This window comes from Notamacropus eugenii, chromosome 1, assembly GCF_028372415.1.
Source record: "Notamacropus eugenii isolate mMacEug1 chromosome 1, mMacEug1.pri_v2, whole genome shotgun sequence".
Classification (NCBI taxonomy): domain Eukaryota; kingdom Metazoa; phylum Chordata; class Mammalia; order Diprotodontia; family Macropodidae; genus Notamacropus; species Notamacropus eugenii.
In genome coordinates, this window is record NC_092872.1 from 130,579,958 (window position 1) to 130,599,313 (window position 19,356).

Here is a 19,356-nt window from a genome sequence, read left to right on the forward strand (position 1 = left end):
GAGAAGAAAATCAGATTCATCCTTCTTAAAACAATCAATCACAATTGACAGGCCCTTAACATACAATTTGTAGAGCACTATAGTTTTCAAATGGAAACAGTCCATAACATGTAGCCAGGAGCTTTTGTATTTTTAACATTTGATGGAGAAGCATTTGCTGAATAGGAAAAATGCCGACTTGTGAAAGAGAATATAAAGAAATTACATTTCTCCCTTGTTACTCCATCTTCAGGCCTAAATATTAATAGATGTTAGTATTCATAAGTAACATGATGCAATAAGTTAGGTATTTTTGTGTTGTGATAGGATCCATCTGCTTATAGTCATGCAAACTGGTCCCTGAACGTGAATGGTGCTCTTTGCAGTCTGCAGTAGTCTTTTTGGTGGAAGCTTAAAAAAAAAAGATGATGGTGAAAGAAAGACAGATTTATTTTTAAGATACTTTAAATGATAGAGGAAATTAAATGCGAGAGTAATAAGATATTACAGAAATTTGAGTTATGAAAGGAATCTAATCATTTTAGCTCAGTTAACTTGATTTTGGTATGTTTTAAGCAGAAATTGGAATTTATATTAGGTAATGTCGGAAAGCTCTTTGCATTTATAAATGCTCACTTCTGCAAGTTAAAAACCCTGGTTCATAATTCCCACTTTGGGTCTAGGGAGCCACTTTTCAATCATTTCTCTCTGCTAATTTTGGTGTCACCCTCATTTCTTTTTAAACGATTCATTTTGAGCAAATTTGTAAATGGCCCTGATGTGTTCTACAATTTAGTCAATTACTGTTTCAGCCTGCAAGCCTCCTGGGAAACGGAACATACATGGCCTGAAGGTACGAATTTCAATAATTGTTTCAGTAAAGTTAGATGGATTTGTAATGCTGTGTTCCACTTATTGAAATGTCAAATAAAACTGCACTTTCTCAAGCTCTGACAGCAGTTTTTTTAAAGGGAGGTGGGGGAAAAATCATCTCTAGTATATGCTTAATATCTACACATATTTAGACATGGACTGTTTTTTAGTGAAATCTTTTTATTCTTTGGATCCTTTTATCTTTGTAAATGTGTTCAATATGATTCTAGGTATTAGTACAGATAAAAATTTGAGACAGATTATAAAATTTATTTAATTAAGATCATAACCACATTGCATAAATATACTCCTTTTGGTGTAGTTGTGCCTGAAAGATGTATTCGTTTGGTGCTTTTTTTGTTTCTTTTTAAGTTTTGAATTCTGCACCACAGAACAATGCTTCTACCTTCCAATAGAAAAAAATCTATTTCCGAGTCTTGATTATTTTCTAAATAATTACTTAGATCCATAAGGCTCATGTTATCCTATGTTCTTCTGAGTGGCAATCCACCCCATATTCCTGATGATTTCATGATACCTTTAGAGCATCTGACCTCTGGATACATCCCTTATGTTCCTTTTGTGATCAAATTGTTGTATCTATATTAGATCTCGAACAAGTAATTGCCACTCTGGCTTTTTTGTTTCCTATTCTCCTCTCCTTTTTTAGTGCTGTTTAACTAAGCATTTAACATGTAACAAGAATCTGAACATTACGCAACATGCTGGTGACGTAGCGCTTTAACCTACATACTGAATAGACTCCAACCATGGGCATGCCTAGCAACAAGCTAATTAACCTTCATCATGAAATGAGAAATTTATGGCAAATTACAGGTTAATTAGAACTGTGTCCTCAGAACACAAACGACTGATAAAGATTCTTTCTTTGCCTGCAGGTGAATACACGGGCCGGACCCTCTCATCATAGCAGTCCAGCAGTTTCAGATTCACTTCCAAGCAATAGGTAAGAGCAGAATCCCAATTACATGTTCAGTTATGGAAAGGAGGGGCTTGTATAAAGACATCTCTTTCCCATTATCCCCCCCAAATCATCACGTGACTGTTAGAACATTGAATAATTATATAATATTAGTTATATAATTTGACTAAACATAAAGGAATACATAAAGAAAAAATAATCACTCATAATTTTGACTCTTCATCTGCTATGTAAATGCCAAAGTGATTTTCCTAAAAACATGTTTCTCAGCCCACTCAATAAATTCTGGTGGATTCTGGTCTTTATTAGCCCCAAGATCAAATATAAAGTTCTTGATATGTCCTTTAAAGCCCCTTGCAATCTGACCCCTTCCTACCTTTCCAGACTTCTTACACTTTGCTTCCTTCTATACTATCTGTTACCTCGTGATGATAGTTTATTTGCTGTTTCACATACATGACACTCTGTCTTCCAACTCCATGACTTTGTACTGATTGTCCTTCATGCCTAGAATGCTCTTCCTCCTCATCTCTGTGCCTAAACTTCCCTGGTTTTCCTTCAAGTTGTAACCTATCCTACCTTCTTCAGAAGGTCTTTCTCAGTCTATCCGTGTCCTTATTCCTCACCCCCATGCTATTGCTTTAGATTCTACTCTGTGCACACACACACATGCACACACGCACGCATGCACGCACACATGTACGTACGTATTTTGGTAGTATTTGCCTAGTTATTTGCATGTTGTCTCCTCCATCAGAATGTGTGCTCCTTGAGGGCAGGAAAAGAGTTATTTCCCTTTCATTGTATCCCCGTGCTTAGCATAGTGCCTGGCACATAACAAGCCTTTAATAAATAACTTCTTCACTGACTAAATGATATGAATTCAGCTCTTCTGGGCAGGGTAATCTTACTTTTTACTTACTTTTCTTCCTACAGTAATAACACATTCTTTGGACTTCTGTTATTATAGTCCCTTATTATTCAGTGGCTGATGATAAGGTTTTGTGAGTTATGAATACTGTATCTGTGTCCATCCCATACTTACCCACTTATGAGAAATTGTAGGGCTCGTTAACCATTCTGCCAGAGGAAGAGAAAGGGTAGGGATGGGGGCAAAATATGGATGTTAGTTTTTCTTTTCTTTAGTATTTCTAGACAAATGAGGGGGGGACAAAGATTGAGTTTGTTGGTTTGGAAGATTGAGATTCTCAAAATATTTCATGAATCTATCTCACCTGGATGGATAAACCAGAGTTGCCTATCATTCATAATACCTTAAGCAGGCAGATAAGTGTCTAATGTAGGGTAATATTGTATAAAAGGAAAGAATACTAGGTCAAGGGCTCACATCCTATCTCTGCTACTTACTGCCTAAAAGTCATTCCCCCTTGCATGCCTCAGCTGGGCAGCATGGTATAGTGATGAGAACTGACCTGGGTTCCGGCCCCACCTCTTAGACATGCTGCTTGTCATACCCTAGCAAGGTCACTGAAGCCCTCAGTGACTCGAGCATTTCTCTGAGGCCAGAGGATGCAAAGAAGATGCTGATCTTTCTTGGGAGAAGAACTTTCTTACAAGGGGCTCTAGAAGCAATGTTCCCTAAAACCATCTACACAGACATATCCATGCATGGGGATTTAGCGAGGGAAGACAATTCTGCAAAATCTAGCAGACAAAGCTGTGGTTCAGTAGGAAGCTGACTAGATCTGGAATCAGAGGTGTCCTGGGTGTCACTTTCTACCTGTTTGACCTTGAAAAGTATCCTTATCTGTAAATTGAGGGCATTGGAGTAGATGATCACAAAGGTTCCTTCTTACCCTAAATGTTTGCTCTTCTGAGCACATGAGCCCTATAATCATCATCTCCTTACAAGAAACTTCCTTGCCTGCTGTATCTGGAATAAAGGATTGGGCTTTTGGTCACCTCTTTGCTCTTTGGAGGCATGATAATCCATGCTTGCTTAAAGCATTTTAAGATTGTAGACGGTGCTTAATTTTCTGGTTTATGAATTGACAGCTCTCTGCATATAATAAAATAGTCTTACTGAAAAGTAGCACAGTAATGGTGTTAGTTTCCTGACAGATGCCGTCTTTGTAGAATTCTAACAGGCATTTGATCCTGGAATAATCTGTTAAAGTCTCCTTGCTACATTTTACATATAGCTCTCTTGCATTGCTTGAACTTGTTCAAATTGATGAATGTCAAGTTGGTTATAGTAATGCACTTCCAAGGTCTTTACACATAACTTTGGGTATATGTACTGTCACTGCTTGGGATTTTAAAATACATCGAGGAAGAAGAATTATTTTTTAAAAAATGTGTCCTTTATCCATACATTAAAGCAAAGGTGCTCTGAGGCTAGTGTTTCTCATTGTGATGCTTAGTGCTGTCAGATCACCTTGTCACTAAACATATCTTGTTTTTCCAGCTTAAAGAAGTCTTCTGCTGAATTGAAAAAAATATTAGCCAATGGCCAGGTAGGTATCATTACATATTAAGGTGTAAACACAGCATTGATTTGTCATTGTCCGATTTTTCAACCACTTTGTTTTTATAAACACAGAGTCCAAGAATATCTTTATGTCATAAATGAATTACTTGGTTTAATTTGATTGGCAGAGCAATTTATAGCCCATTCTTCAAGTAATGCTAATGGATTTTCACTCCCAATAGATTGAAGCACCATATCTACCCTACTGCCACCTCCGTTCAAAAAAAAAGTTAATCAGTTCTGAATAACTGTGTTGACCCCTGGGTTGCTCAAATGACCTTTTGCATTTGGAAGGTCACAAGTTACTTTCTTCCTTGGCCTTTAGAAAAGGGAAAGAAAGACACCATCTCGTTCCTAACTCCTCATTTTGCTTTGAAGCTAACATTAGCTTTTTAGGGGAACAGAATTATAGCAGACCTTCTGGCATTTACGATTCCTCTGCTTTAGGTGACCTTGGTGTCCTGAAGGCCATCTGAAGTTGAATGGCCTCAACTAGCAATTGATGGGCAGGTAGACCTTTAGGCCAGTCATTTCTCCCTGTTTTTGATTCAGGTAGATGGAGAGATCTAAAGTAGTATAATGGTTTTAAATGTATACTGGTAAATTAAGCCACCTACAGGATACTAGATTCTTCAATAGCAACATAAATAAGTTTTAATGTTTGTTATAGTGGGAGCCCTTTGATAGCCTTGGAGGCAGGCACCTGTCCATTGCGATCAAGCCTGCCTATTAGGCTCTATTGACTGAGACATCTGTGTCACTGCAAATAAAAGACTCTTATTGATTTTCTTAACTGCTGTTCACTTCCCCTCCATGTTTCGAAGGCTGAAATCTTAATTATCTCAGATGCGTATTCAGTGCCTTCCCACACTGACCTCTCCAAGCCTCATTGGCATTTCATGAATTGAGTACTTGTAGTGGAGCGTGTCAAGAAGACAAAGCTGCCTCTTCACGCTTGTCCTTTACTATCACCTGTAACGTTGTGGCCTAATAGACGTTTTCCCCTTTAAAAGATGACAATGGCAGCAGCAGGGCACTGAAGACCTTGTTTGTTCAGCACAGAATCCTTTGAATATATGTAGTTAGAAAGGGTTGGTGAGGTTTTTGTTGGGGGGGAGAGGAGTGTGCTGTAGAAATGAATTTGTCCGTGTTGACCTCCCATATTCTAAATGTAAATAAGGAATAGTTGTTATCTGCATATCACTTTCATAAACGCAATAATTCTCTAATATATTTCAATTTAATCCATCAGAGGAATTGGCTGTATACAATGCACATGCTTGGCTCTGTACACATTCATTTACAACTGGTTTGAAACAAAATTTGTCTGAAAACAAATGTAACAATAGGATACGCAGTATCTTCATCAAATTTTTATTCTGGTGTTTACATAATTCACTTCTAAGACACACCTATACCCTTTAAAGAACAAAACAGTTATTTCAAAATTGTCCTAAAGTGGAAACATTGCTATGAATTTGTTCTGCTTGGGTAGTGGCGGATTGATTGTGATAGATTTCTTTGTAAAAAATGAAATGCCATCAGTCTTTATTCACTATGGGGTAAAAGAAGTTTATTATGAATGTTTGATCATAGATCAGTCATCTTTGTTGCAATATAAATTCTGAGGCCTAGAGTGCTGAAAATTTTAGGTTCAATTTCTTTTGTCCCTTAGGGCTATGATAGCCACACTGATAAAAAACAAAAGCTCCTAATACTTTTTTTTAATCTAGTCTTTAGCTTTTAATTTTTTATTAACTAAAGAAAAGAATATTATAAAGCTGACCAAACAGCTTCTTCAAAGTGTACTTCCTCTAGTGAGTTAAGGACATGCTGGAGAGAGGGAGGGAGTGCGTGCAGTTGGGTAAGCCCAAGGTGAGTCATGTAGCAGTGGGCAGAGAGGTGAATGGGCAGGTTTCTTCTGGATTGAGTGCTGGCACTGCTTAGTGCGAGAGCTGTGAGTCACACTTGGCGTTGCTTTCACACTGGAGCATAGTTTGTTTGTGTTTGTTTTGTTTTGGTGGCTTATGCTTTCAAGCATTAATAATGATTTGCCTTTCCACTGGTTTCCACTTAGGTTTAATAAGGAATTCATATTAATCATTAAAAGAAGGGGACATGATTCTTCAAGTTAATCAAATATTGACAGGTTAGAAATAGCTTTCTGCCTGGGTTCATTGATACAGGTTATGTGATATAAATATTTATTTCTTTTCTGTCACTCAGAGTAAATGCCACCGATTGATTCAGCATTGATATAGTGTCAGCAGTTCATAAGAAACATTCGAGTGGCTCGTGTTTTCCGATTAGTCTCTGCTCTATAAAGTGGGATTTACTAAATCTCTCCAATTGTCTGCTCAGAGAGTGTGACTGCTTTCTGAAGCCGTTCTTGCTTCGATTTGTGCAGCAAAGGTCCGGCGAGAGGACTTGGCTTCTGTCAGAGCTTTCCATATGAAATAAGGATTAATTGAGCATCTTGGTTTTAATGATTTCTAAGAGAGGAGCACTGATTCTTCCACGGAGAGACAAACAGAAAGAGTGTTTTGTTTGCTGATCCATAATTGAATTCTATTTCATTTTTCCCATTAATTCCATTAATTCTGTATCCAATCAAGTTTATCTTTTAAAGTTTAGCGTTTAGTCTTTGGTGGTAGAATCATTATTTTTATATTATCAGTAAATGTTGGAAGGGTCCATTTTTCTAGTAAAAAAAGTAAAACATGAGTTATATTCTGCATATTGATTAGACATTTTAAGTTAAGCTTTATCTCTCATGTGCTTTCTAGCATGTACTTCCTTCTAGTCTAGCGCAGTATCATCTCTTGTATATTGTCATTGCTTTGTAGCTAATTAAGAATATCTCAGCAAGGTCAGATTGCAGCTTGTAGTTTTACCAAGGAAGTCCTTCTTGAGTCTTTTCTTCATTGTCCTTCTTCTACTCATTACTTAGTTGATAAGGACATTGTTCTTCCTGGTAAATCAAATGTATAATAGTACTGAAAATCACAGATACAGCACTAATCCTCATCCTATAACTTTGGGTTGTTCTGAGACATTCACCAACTTTATAAAAATTTAGTGCCATTAAATAAGTTAAAGATACATGCATATAAATAATCTGTCCTAAGCTAGTTTTGTCATCTGTACGTAAAACTTCACATTGAATGAGGCAAACTTGAATGAAACTATTCTTATCCAACTTAGAAGCCTAAAGTCGTACTGTAACATATTTCTAGCTTTTACTTTGACTGTGAACCTTATTTCCTTTCAAGTCAACCAGAAAAATCTTTTGTAACATTTTGCCCCATATTTTCTTTTTTTACCTATATTACTTTCTCTGTTACTTTTTCCCCATCTAAATATCATTCCTTCTCTTCATATACATACATAAATGTATTATTCCTACTCTACTAGTCACTTCTTTTTCTCCTTTATTTTTTCTTTTGACTTTCTGTGAAAATTATTTCTGCCAACTCTAGGGCTTATCTGTCTGGTTGCTCTTACCAGTTCATACTTATCTGTGTGTCACCTTTTCCTCCTCTCTCTCTTCCTTTCCTCTCTTTTTTTCCTCTCTCCCCAATCAATATCTGTTATTCTTCATTAACCAGCCATATTAATATGGAACTGAAATATATTGTTGTTCTTTATTGAGTAATTTTGTTGGTTTCTTAGATGAAAAAGTAGTTGAGCTTAAATATTTCTGTCTTTTAAAAATTACTTTTTATTTGTGAGGTAGCACTGAATGGATTCCTCTCTGGACACTTAGTGAAAAGAACTTTTCCCACCTTGACTTCTACTTGAGTTAAACTTTTGACGAAATTCCATGGCATTGGACTACGTATCTGGGTTCACTTACTGTTATGTAACTTTGGATAAATCATTTAACCTCTCTTGGCCTCATCTGTATGATGAGAAATTTGTATTCAGTAATCTCCAAAGTTCACTCCAACTCCAAAATTCTGTGATTAATTCTTTGTGAGAAACTGAACTGAGACCTGGATGTCCAGAGCACATGATTTTCATCCTTTGCTGAATCAGCTTAGGACATTCTAACCATAACAAACTGTTTCTATGCTTACTTTTGGAAAGAATAATCATGTCCACATCAGTTGATGTTAATTAGAATTAATAGTTCACCTGGGGGGTGCTGTTTTTTAAATACCATTACCATAAATGATTTTGTCATAGTTCAGGCAGATTTTCATCATAAATATGAAATCCTCAGGATGTTTTCCAGTATCTCTTCCTAAAACTGATTTTGATATTCTTTTTTCATGAAGAAATTTTTAGTAAATAACTCAGATAGGATAAAAGATCATTCAGCTTATAGATGAGTCAAGTGTGTAATATTTCCAGATAGTATAGAAATGTGTCGACCAATGTTTTTGCTGGTTGCAGATCAGTTTCCTCTTCTGACCCAACCTGATGTTCTGCCCCATGCCTGTTTCTTACAGCTTGTTTCATTGTCTTTTTTCTCAACCAGATCTTTCAGGTTGACTGTGAGGTCAATATATACCTCACAGATACTAAATAGCTTGGTTTCTACTCTTTGCAGATAAGATTCGTAGTGCTGTCTTAACTCCTGGTCATTTTAGAAGATTATAGATTAAGAGCTGGAAAGGTACCTTGGAGGCTATCTAGGACAGTGTACACCCTCTCCATTTGACTGAGCCCCACAGAATACTTGGGAGTTAAACTCAGATTCTTTGGTTTGAGAGCCAGTCTTCCTCTTAGTCTCCTTTTTACTGGATGTTTTCAATGCTAGATTAGTTAGGAGTACTGAGAGCCTATCACTCCTTATTTTTTCAGGTTGGGTATTAGCTGAGAAAGGGCCAGAGCTTGTGACAAGCCAAAGGGTGAGAGAGTATCACTCTTTCCTCACCTCACTCTAGCATCAACGTTAAAGCTATATGCTGGACCTGTATTACATCGATTCACGTTTTTCTTGCCTTGTCCTGATTCACTAAGCTAAGGATTCCTGATCTTTTCCTGAGGGGGATTCTTTTGATTTCCTGAAATGTCATATTGTACAGGGTGTGTGTTGGAAGTGGGAAAAAGTTGGGTTGCTGATCATGAAGTTGCTGAGTTGGGAGTAAAAGTATAGGAAAGGCTAATGCTGGCTAACTTTCCCTGTCCCGGGAGGATCCTCAAAAACCTTGGATTGTGGCCCATTTATCCAGTTTGAAGACTTTTAATTCAAAAGTTGTGGTATTTTAACATCAACTAGGTTGGAATTTACCTTTTTTAAAAGTGTAATTGTATATATAGGTTTGCTAAGCAAATTAATAGCACAAGCTACATTGTTGGAGGCATATTTAACATACTTAAGAAACCTTTTACAAGAATTTTAGGGTTGGGTTGACTTGCCAGTAGATACTATTAATTACAAATTCTTATCTTTTCATCAGAGAGATCCAGCAGAACTTTTGCTAGGAAGTTAACAGTTTACTTCAAATTACTGTACTTTGGAAATATACTGTACTTGAAAGATAAGAATAGAATTTCTTTAGTCTAAAATTCAGATTTACCTTTTTCCCAGTTAGTACTAACAGATGACATTTAACTTGATGTTCCTTCCCAACACATATCTCACATGGGTTGTATGATGAATTATTTCTGTGTTCATCAGGCTGGCAAACCACAGAAATGCCCCCAGTAGGAAAAATGCTAGCCACTTTCTCTCCTTTGCTGGCTTTTTTCTCCACTGAACTAACTGCAGCAATTAGCTGATTGTAAATAGCATCAATCAGTTTGTACCACAGTTAATTTGAGTGTTGAACTGGCCTCTACACATTAATCTGTCAATGTGATTTTTAGGATTGTTTGTAGAATGGCTTGGGAAGGAAGCTGTTTCTGTAACCTGTACTGTACTTCTAATTATCACAGCTCTCAGAAGCTTCAGCCTCTGAAATGTATAGAAGGAAAATATTTCCCTTGATAAATGAAGCTCTGATTTATTCATTTGGTTGAAGTTTAGAATAGAGCAAAATATTTAAAGCATTACTAGAATGGTCTAAAAGCAAACTATTTTTTTCCAGATAATATTGAATTAAAAACTCCATCCATTTTCTGCCCATGCAAGGTGGTACAATTCCCTGGAAATTGATTTTTTTTCAGAGCTTACTATGGCTTTTCCCTGGCTTTAGCTGTATGGGAAATAGGACTCTTATTGAATTTGCTTTAGTGAATAGATAGAGTTAGCAGTGAATTCTTAAGTGACTGGACCAAGTCTGTAGAAAATTATTGACAGCATCCAATAGAATCCGATTGGTTTCAAATGTGTGAACAGTAATAATTTATAAAAACTCTAAATTATCATATAGTGAGTACTGAAATGACATGCCTTCTACTCATGCTACAAATCTGGTGAATATTTGTCTTAGAAAAGGTTCATGGAACCATAAGAGTTGAAAAGTCAAATGACTATTTTCATGGTGTATTGAATCTACAAAAATGTCTTTGGCTTGTTGGTGTTACATTTCTGTACCATTTTCTTCCTTTATGCCCCGTAATATCAGTCAGCATGTGCATTTTATAATGCGTTACTTGGACATTTTCCATCAGCATAGTATGACTGCTGCTTGGCATTATGCCACCTTGTTACTGCTGAATACTAATACTGATTCACCATTTGCAAAGTGAGCTGTAGCTTGCATTTGGAAAATCACTGTAGGTTATCCAATTAGTTTGTTGTGCATTAACTTATTGAGTACTTTGCATGGGGTTGCTTTACAGATCGTTTATAAGATGCCAGTATTGTCTGTGGTTTGTACATATGTTTTTCTTTTCCACTTTGGCTTTGGCTATGTTCGTAGCTGTTTGGCTTTGGTTCCATACAGTACTAGGGATCCTTTTCCTATCAGTATCTCTGACCTGACCCTTTTGAGCTATGTTATATCATTCCATTTTGACACCTTTTATCAAACTTTAATGAAATGACCCAGGCAAACAAATTGTCATTAAACTTTCCATCACTTTGTCCCTTGGTATCGTCTTTTATAAATTGGACAGCAAATGTTGTATTGATCTTCTCGTTCTTGCAGCTGAACTTGAAATGACCCAGACTGCTTGTTGTTTATGGCCCAGAGTGGCTTTTCCTTGACATTTCCATCCACAGCATGACACGCCTTTTGTTTTTCTTTCTTTCTCGTGGAGATGAATGAACAAGACATACGCTATCGAGACACCCTCGGTCATGGCAATGGAGGCACAGTCTACAAGTGAGTAGCCCATTTTGTTTAAACTTTCTGGATCCAGTTTAACCAAAAGGTATCTCAGACTTTAACAAAGATGTTAAAATGGCCATCAGCTTTTAGATTTTATTTTCATATTTGACTCCAGAATTCTGTAAGGCATCCATTTTCTCAGGAATGGTAGAATGGTGCATTTATATTGCCTTTTTAATATTTCTGAGGCTGAATCTCTCCTGGGTGAACAGTTAATAGGCCACCTTTAGCAAGTGCACCTTTAACTGGCCTCAAGTTTAATGCATTTTTCCTTCACTCTTTTTTAATACCATTATTCCTTTTAAACTTGCTAGCACCCTATGCTAGGCCAGTGTTTACATCAATGCCCAATGGAAGCTAAACCTTATAAATACCATTGCTTTGCCCTGTGTCCGTACTCTGAAAGTTATTAAAAAGCCTTCTTCCTGTTGTATTCCCTTCTCTCCTCACTCTGCCCCCCTGAGAGATTTTCCACACATTGATGAATATGTTAAGTTATAAAGTTCTTCCAAATTTAGGTTGCTGTGCTCATACCCTGAAGGAATGTTCATTTTAATATTTAAAAAATTATAACAGTAAAGAAGTAGCTTTCTTGACAGGGAAGTCTTTCTTATACAGTAGTGAAAAGTTTAAACTGCATAATGTAATATCTGGTACTTAATAGTCTTCAGTGGTGTATGAAAAAGATTCCACTAGGAATTAAGAAATCCATACTCTGTAAGAAAGCCCTGCGGGAGTAATAAAGCTTTCCTCCAGAGAGCTGTTTACCATATATACAGTAACCCTGCATACTATCGTGAACTTGTTTATACCTTAACTTGGATAGTAATATATATTTCCAAAGTTGTAAAATATCCCATTTATTTTCTAATTGGTTAATAATGTCCTCAGATCCTTAAGTTCTGACTAACAGCATGAATACAGACGAGGATTGCACTATAACTGCAAAGGGGCATGTCCTCAGATATCCGGAGGGGATGTCCCCCCACTGGTCAGATCAAACCAAGTGTTTCTCTGGAGAATACAAGTCCTTAGCCTAAGTCCAGTTCTCTGAACTGTCTCGCGGGTCACAGGTCTGGGCTGCAGCTACATTTCTGTGTTCAGGGTTTGAAAGCCAAGTACTTCGATTATGGTATTCTAGAGAAGAGGAAAATAATCGATCTTTTGTGGAAAACAAAATATTTATAACTAAGTTGCTCTGGACTAATTTTTTTTTAAATTAAAAATTTATGTTTTAAAATAGTAGAACAAAGATGCTTTGCTATTTTTGAAGAGGTTGAAGGCCATAGTTCTGTTTCTCCCTGACTGTCCTCCAGAGGTGCCTCTAGTTTTCCAGAAGTGATTTTTCTTCATTTCTGTCTTCTCCCCCTTGTCATCACCTTTGACTTGAATTGTTCCCTCTCGTGCCACTCATGGCCAAGGACAAAGCTTTTCTAGGAGCCCTTTCCTATCATTCACTGTGGTATCAGAGCAGCTTGGTGACACAGAGGGTAGATTTTTGGGCCTGAAGTCAGGAACACTCATCCTCCTGAGTTCAAATCTGGTCTCAGACAACAATAACTGTGGTATCCTTGTCCATTTGCCAGAAACCTGTGTGTGGTAGAAAAGAGTATATGCATTTGGGTCCCCTTTAAAAACAATAGACCAAGTTTCAATAGTCTTCCTTCCTTGTGTCCTCATGCCAGAGCCAGAGAGCTATGGAAGAAGGCATTCTTTAAGCATGAGTTGAAGATGTGCTTGAGTACTTATATCTTGTTCCTCTGATTATTCTTTGGAACAAAGACCATCATAAGAGTCTTTGAAGGGAAGAGAAAAAAAATTAGCCAAGGGAAGACTGAGGGACCCACAAGCTGGATGCACCGCTGCGGCCAGCAGTATGATCAAGGTCACTGGAGAGAAATTGTATGATGGGGGTTTGCAAATAGATATAATCCTAGAAGATGTGTGGAAGGCAGACCGGGAGAAGACTGAAGATGTGAGGCGGTCATCTAAACAAAGGAATACATTAAATGACCCTACCCATTTTCAACAGATGTGCTCCAGAGACTCCATGCGGAAACCAGCATTTTGGACAGATAAAGATGTCAGAGGTGTTGATATTGAGTGTAATAAAGTGTCTTTCTTTTTCAGTTATCTTCTTCATTATCTCTGGTGGTGCCATATCACTGAATGAACTTGCTTAATATTCCTTCACCTAGAGATAATTTATAAGTCCCAGAATTCCTTGTTCTCATGTACATATTTCATGTACATGATTAAAATTCCAAATAAATTTTTAAAAAAGCCAAGGTAATCAAATTGGTCACTAGTGCTATGGTAGGGAATATTTCCATCAAATCTTTTGGATCCTGCATGAATTTAGTGATTCTTTTACCATTTTCTAATATTGTCTAGAAATGGGACATTCTTTCTTTTTTAAACTTCACACCGTGCTTCTGCTAGCTTTAAGTTTTATTTCACCAAAAATTGTAATATTTAACTCTCAAAATATGCTTACGTTTTTATTGAAGGCTGTATTATGAATTAATATAGTCTAGAATGGAAACAAAGAAGTCTAAGTTCTTCAGAATTCTATGCATTAAAGATAACATACATGTTCCTTTAGTATTTGATCAATCTTAGTTGTGTGGGAGAAGTGTGCAAAATCTGTGTGCTGTGAGCTTGGGGAAACTATCTCCTCAGAAACAGCAGCCTTAGAGGTCAAAGACATGCAGCCTGCAGGGTCGTGTAATTAAAGGCAGACTGTCTGATTCTGTCTCAGTGGGAGGTAGGCACTATCTCAGTCCTCCAGTCTAACCCAACTGCTCTGATGAGATTGACTAGTCTACCTAGATGGTCTGATTAGCAGACTTGATCTTGGGTGACACCATTGTTACTCTAGAGCTAAGGTCTCTTCTCCATCCCCAACCCCCAAATCACCTGGCATCCTGTCTCTATAGTCTGACCTCCAAAATAAGAAAAAAGTGGCTGAGCAACTTCACCTGATGGGCCTCTTGCCTCCTGCTCTAAAGTATATAAGATATATGTATAAAGCTGTGTGTGTGTGTGTATACACACATATATACACATACACATGTATGTATGCACACATATGTTGTGTGTATCTTTCTCTGTTCTGCAGAATTGTTAGCCATCTGGCAACTGCCCATCAGCTGATGCTAATTAAACTTTTTTATCTTCTGACTTTCCCTGTTGCTTTATTTACCTCCAGTCAAAAAGGACCTGTTTTTGTTATTCAGTTAGTGTACTAACATTAATATAATTTAATGCAGTTTTTATAAATGGCTGCTTAGCCATGTTGAGTGATTATCATCATCATCTTAATACTTTAAAATTTTGTGGTGAACTTCTGAAGAATAAAAAAGATGATAATCTCATTTGCTTTACTGCCTGTATAGTCCTTGGGAAGGAGACAGGAAAATTCTTAATATTTATTGTCTTTGCTAGCTTATTCCATTATCGCTGACCTGTATTCTCACTTGGAGCCCTTGGTCAGGTCTTTGGTCATGTTTGGTTGTTGGCCATGAGTGAGTATTCAGATTTGTGACTTAGCATAGTTGTGGTTTGACTCCACGGTGACCAAGGACCCACTACAGCACAGTTTCTGAAAAACAGCCATTCGGTGTGCTTTGTGTTTGACTTCCTTTCATGTTGAGTTTGTTTTTATGGTATTGACTACAAAAATGTGACTTTTTAGACAAAATGATTGTATTACTCACTAAATAAGTGAGGTAAAGAAAAATATTATAAAAGCTTTGCATTAGTTACAAAACTTCTTAATAACTTCTCATTTTTTTCTTGTGATATGGAATAACTAGTAAATGCAATATAAAAGTTTAAAACTTTAGTCAGTGCCATCTCCCTTGTGTGAGGAGGAAGTGTTTTTGAGCATGTATGTCAGTCCTAGATGATGAGTTTTTAGCAGGAAGGTAGTCTGTGAGACTGCAAAGCATATTACTAGTAGTTAATAACGTTCCTATACTTTCAAAAGTTGAAGATATTCCTGCCCAGGAAAAGAAAACGTAGAGAAAACAGCCTTTGCAATAAAATAGACAAGAAAAGAAAGCGGCTGTTTTTCACCTTTGTTGTCTGATAGTACAATGAGCAGATCTTGTAAATAATCGCTGCTCTTTCTTAGAGTTATTCATCTGGCTCAGGGAAATTATAGAGAAAATATCATACACTGAGACATAGTTCAAGTATATTTTCTGTTCCTAAAAAGAAAATTTTAGGAAAAGAGAAACTGAAACATAAAATAGAAGTTCTTTTTTTAGGTACTTTATCATTTCTATAATACTATAGGTTGTAATATGAATATCACATGCAAATGTTATTTTTCTAGTCATTTCATGTCTACTGATATATTTTGGAAGGGATCCAGACCTGTAATTTCATTGGTGTAGGCACTCCCAGTGTGGAAATTCTTTTTGCTTATGCAGGTTAGCAGCTTGTCCGGAACATCGAGCACACAAATGACAGTTCAGAGAACAAGGAATCACACTCTGTTTCTGCCAGTTACCAGCTGTGACCTTGGACCAGCTGCCTGGCCTTTCTGGGCCTGTTTCCTTACCTGCAGAATGAAGCTCAGTCTGGGGCACTGAGAAACCCAGTGACTTCTCTTGTTCGCCTGCTCAGTGTCAGAGGTAGGACTTTGGAGTCCAAAGCAAGTGCTCTTTCCACTAAACTAGAGTACTTCTCAGTATCTTACAGTAAAGACTTCAACCCCCTTTCCCATCATTTTCACCTTATCATTTGTGAGGGTGCTGCTAGCTTCATCTTCTATGGATAAGGAGTCAGTCACAGTTATTTGCCTAAGGCCGTCAAGATCCACAGTCAGGACTAAAAATTGTATGACTTTCTCTCATGCTAGATTGCACGCTCCTTGATGTCCCTCCTTTCCCTTGAAAGACAAGGGACAGAGTTCTGTAAACAGATATTTACATGAAAATGAAATTAAGTTTTTCTAGCTAGATCTTATGGTCATAGAGTTAGAGCTGGAAGGTTTTGGTAAGGTCTCATTTTGATGGTTTAGATTGTTCATTTAAGAGATACAATTCTAATAAATTATGTTGGCCATGCAAGGAAATGGACTCAGCAGTTGCTATTGTCCATAGGACATTACACTATAAAAACCCTTATAGCATTGTATTTATCTATGAAGAAAGGCAAGAAATTAGTCCATTCATTAGGGTCAGACTATTCAAGAGAAACATTTTCCCTCATTTGTCCTTCTTTTTCTGACTTTGTTAGTGCTGTTGTGTTAAGAATACAGACTTATAAGTGGGCGTGTAACTTCAGATTTTAAAGCATTGAATGATAAAGGATCACTTGACTCAGTATTTTGTTTCTCTCTGTTCTGTGATAGTGTCTAGCACAGAAGGGGAAGTAAATTGGTTCCATTTATTTTGAGAATACGACAGGATAAACTTATGGGCTGGGTTATTTACTTTCTTGATCTGTGAACTGACTTTTGTATGGAAATACAGGGACATATAGAATTCTTAAAAATGAAATAACATTGAGGTGCTTATTCAGTCAATAGGCATTTTGAATGATAGAATCTTAGAACTAGGAAGGATCTGAGGTCAAATGCTTCCAACACTTTCATTTTGTAGTGTACTGTTTTGCATTATTGTAATGCCAGTTCTTTTTGGCAAGACTCAGAGTGCCAGTTTCTAAGGAATGATATATGTTAAGATGCAGAAGTTATAAAAAAAATATAGGGGCAGCTAGGTGGTGCAGTGGATAGAGCACCAGTGCAGGAGTCAGGAGGACCTGAGTTCAAATCTCACCTCAGACACTTGACACTCACTAGCTGTGTGACCTTGGGCAAGTCACTTAACCCCAATTGCCTCATCCTGGGTCATCGCCAGTCATCCTGATGTATATCTATCTGGTCACTGGATTCAGATGGCTCTGGAGAAGAAGTGAGGCTGGTGACCTGCACAGCCCTCCCTCACTCAAAACAAAGTCAAGGCAAGTCACATCATCATTTCTCTGATGGCGGAGTCTTCTTCAGCAACAAAGGATGAACACTTATAAAAATATAGGAGAAATATTAACAATGTATTTTTCTCATACTTTTCAAATACTCTATTCTCAGCTCAGTCTCTTAGAATAGTTAGCTTTATTCAAGATTCCTAACTCAAATATCAGGCCTAACATCACACTTTTTTGGATTCCTTAACTATTAACACTATTTGTCTTCTCAAATTATCATATTTCTACTTGCCTGTTTACATGTTGTGTACTCTACTAGAGTGTAAGCTCCTTGTGGGCAGAGATTTCTTCCATTTTGTCCTCATTTTCCCAAAGTCTAGCATAATGCTGTGAACCAATTAAGTCTATAATAAGTATTGTTGAATTGAATTAAGTAAAAAAAATAAAACAAAATTCTAAATACCCAGAGGTAGACAGTCTAAATATCAAGGCCCATCAATGGTTGTCATGAAGAAGATGACTTTTTCTGCCACAATAACTTTTGAAGACCTTCTTTTGAAATTATGTAAGGGTTCTTATCTGCATCAGTGAAAGGGATGTCCACTTGAACAAAATTTAAAATTCTTCAACTGTCTGAAGTGGAGATCAAGTTCTTGAAGATTAAAGATAGATGAATTCATTCAAACTTAGAGCCAACAATGATAACAGTCTTAGAGGAGGGGGGCATAATTAAGTTATAATTTTCAGATAATAGAGTTCTCTCCCCTCCATTCCTTATTCTGTTTTATTTGTAACATTGAACATTTCATAATACCAAGAAAGATCTTATATTTCTTATCCCCTAACCATATTTAAGGATGCCAAATCAAAACAACATACTTGGTCTGAGATCATCCAAGATCTCATCCTTCACCAGTCTCTTTAAGGACTTAGGGCATCATCACCCCATCTCCTACCTTTCTTTTTTGCCCAAAATCTGCCTTGCAAACAAGATATGATATTTTAAGTGCAACTTAATATGAGTCTAAGATCTAGGATAACCATTTGGTTTATTTTAACTTTAACCTTCTGATCAGATGAACAGTCTTTTCCTTGTGCTGAAGATCATTGTATTTTAAACTAGTAAACAAGACAGTGTCTGAATCCAAAATTGAATACCTGTGTATGGCTGGATTGTATTAAATTACCATATGAGAGGCAGAGATTTATGTTTTCAGAAAATAAGTAAGTATTTTTCAAATAAAATTTTCACTTTCCCCCTTCTCTCAGTGTTTACAATTAAAGACAATGTACACAGTATTGATCAGAGTCTGAGGACTGGGCCTGAATTCATGTGATTGGAGGCATCTTTCTCTCCTTTGCTCCCTGTGCCCCTGCCTCACCACTTTGCTGCAACTTTACACTTAGTCATATGCATTATGACAATGATGTATTATGGGCGTTCAGCAAACATGACAGGATGTCACAGGTCACTGAACAGAAATTTTCAGACTCTCTTTCCACCTGAATTAACTATTATTGAAATAGTTTATTGAGATTGAAGCATTGATCACTTTTCATGCTAACCTTGGCTTCAGGGAAGGGGGAGAAGGGGAGTAGTAGTATTCTTGAAAGACACTAAATTTCATTTTTAAAAAATCTCATTTATATAGACTTCTCCGTTCCCTTTGTTTTATAGCCTGTATAGCTTTATTGCTTTGAGAAGGGGTATGTTGGCTTAAGTTTTATGACATTATAATTATACTTCAGAAATTCACTTGATTACTACGAGTAACAAAATTGTTCCAACATATTGACCTGGCCAGTATTGCTATACAAACGACTTTTCAGTCAATTGAGTCTGGTAAAAAAAAATCAATACTTTCTAGCATATTTCCAGTGAGAACTTGCTGAACCTTTTTTTT

The 19,356-nt window shown here is 36.9% G+C and overlaps 1 protein-coding gene across 8 annotated transcripts in view; it reads left to right on the forward strand.

Moving 5' to 3' along the window:
* Window positions 1-19,356, forward strand: part of MAP2K5 (mitogen-activated protein kinase kinase 5) — a 291,463-nt gene that overhangs the window by 57,757 nt on the left and 214,350 nt on the right. For all 8 annotated transcript variants that reach the window (XM_072614880.1, XM_072614887.1, XM_072614890.1 and 5 more), the window contains 4 exons: window positions 792-832; window positions 1,752-1,819; window positions 4,224-4,272; window positions 11,442-11,506. In XM_072614880.1, the coding sequence (XP_072470981.1) occupies window positions 792-832; window positions 1,752-1,819; window positions 4,224-4,272; window positions 11,442-11,506 (223 nt within the window). The remainder of the gene's footprint in view (window positions 1-791; window positions 833-1,751; window positions 1,820-4,223; window positions 4,273-11,441; window positions 11,507-19,356) is intronic.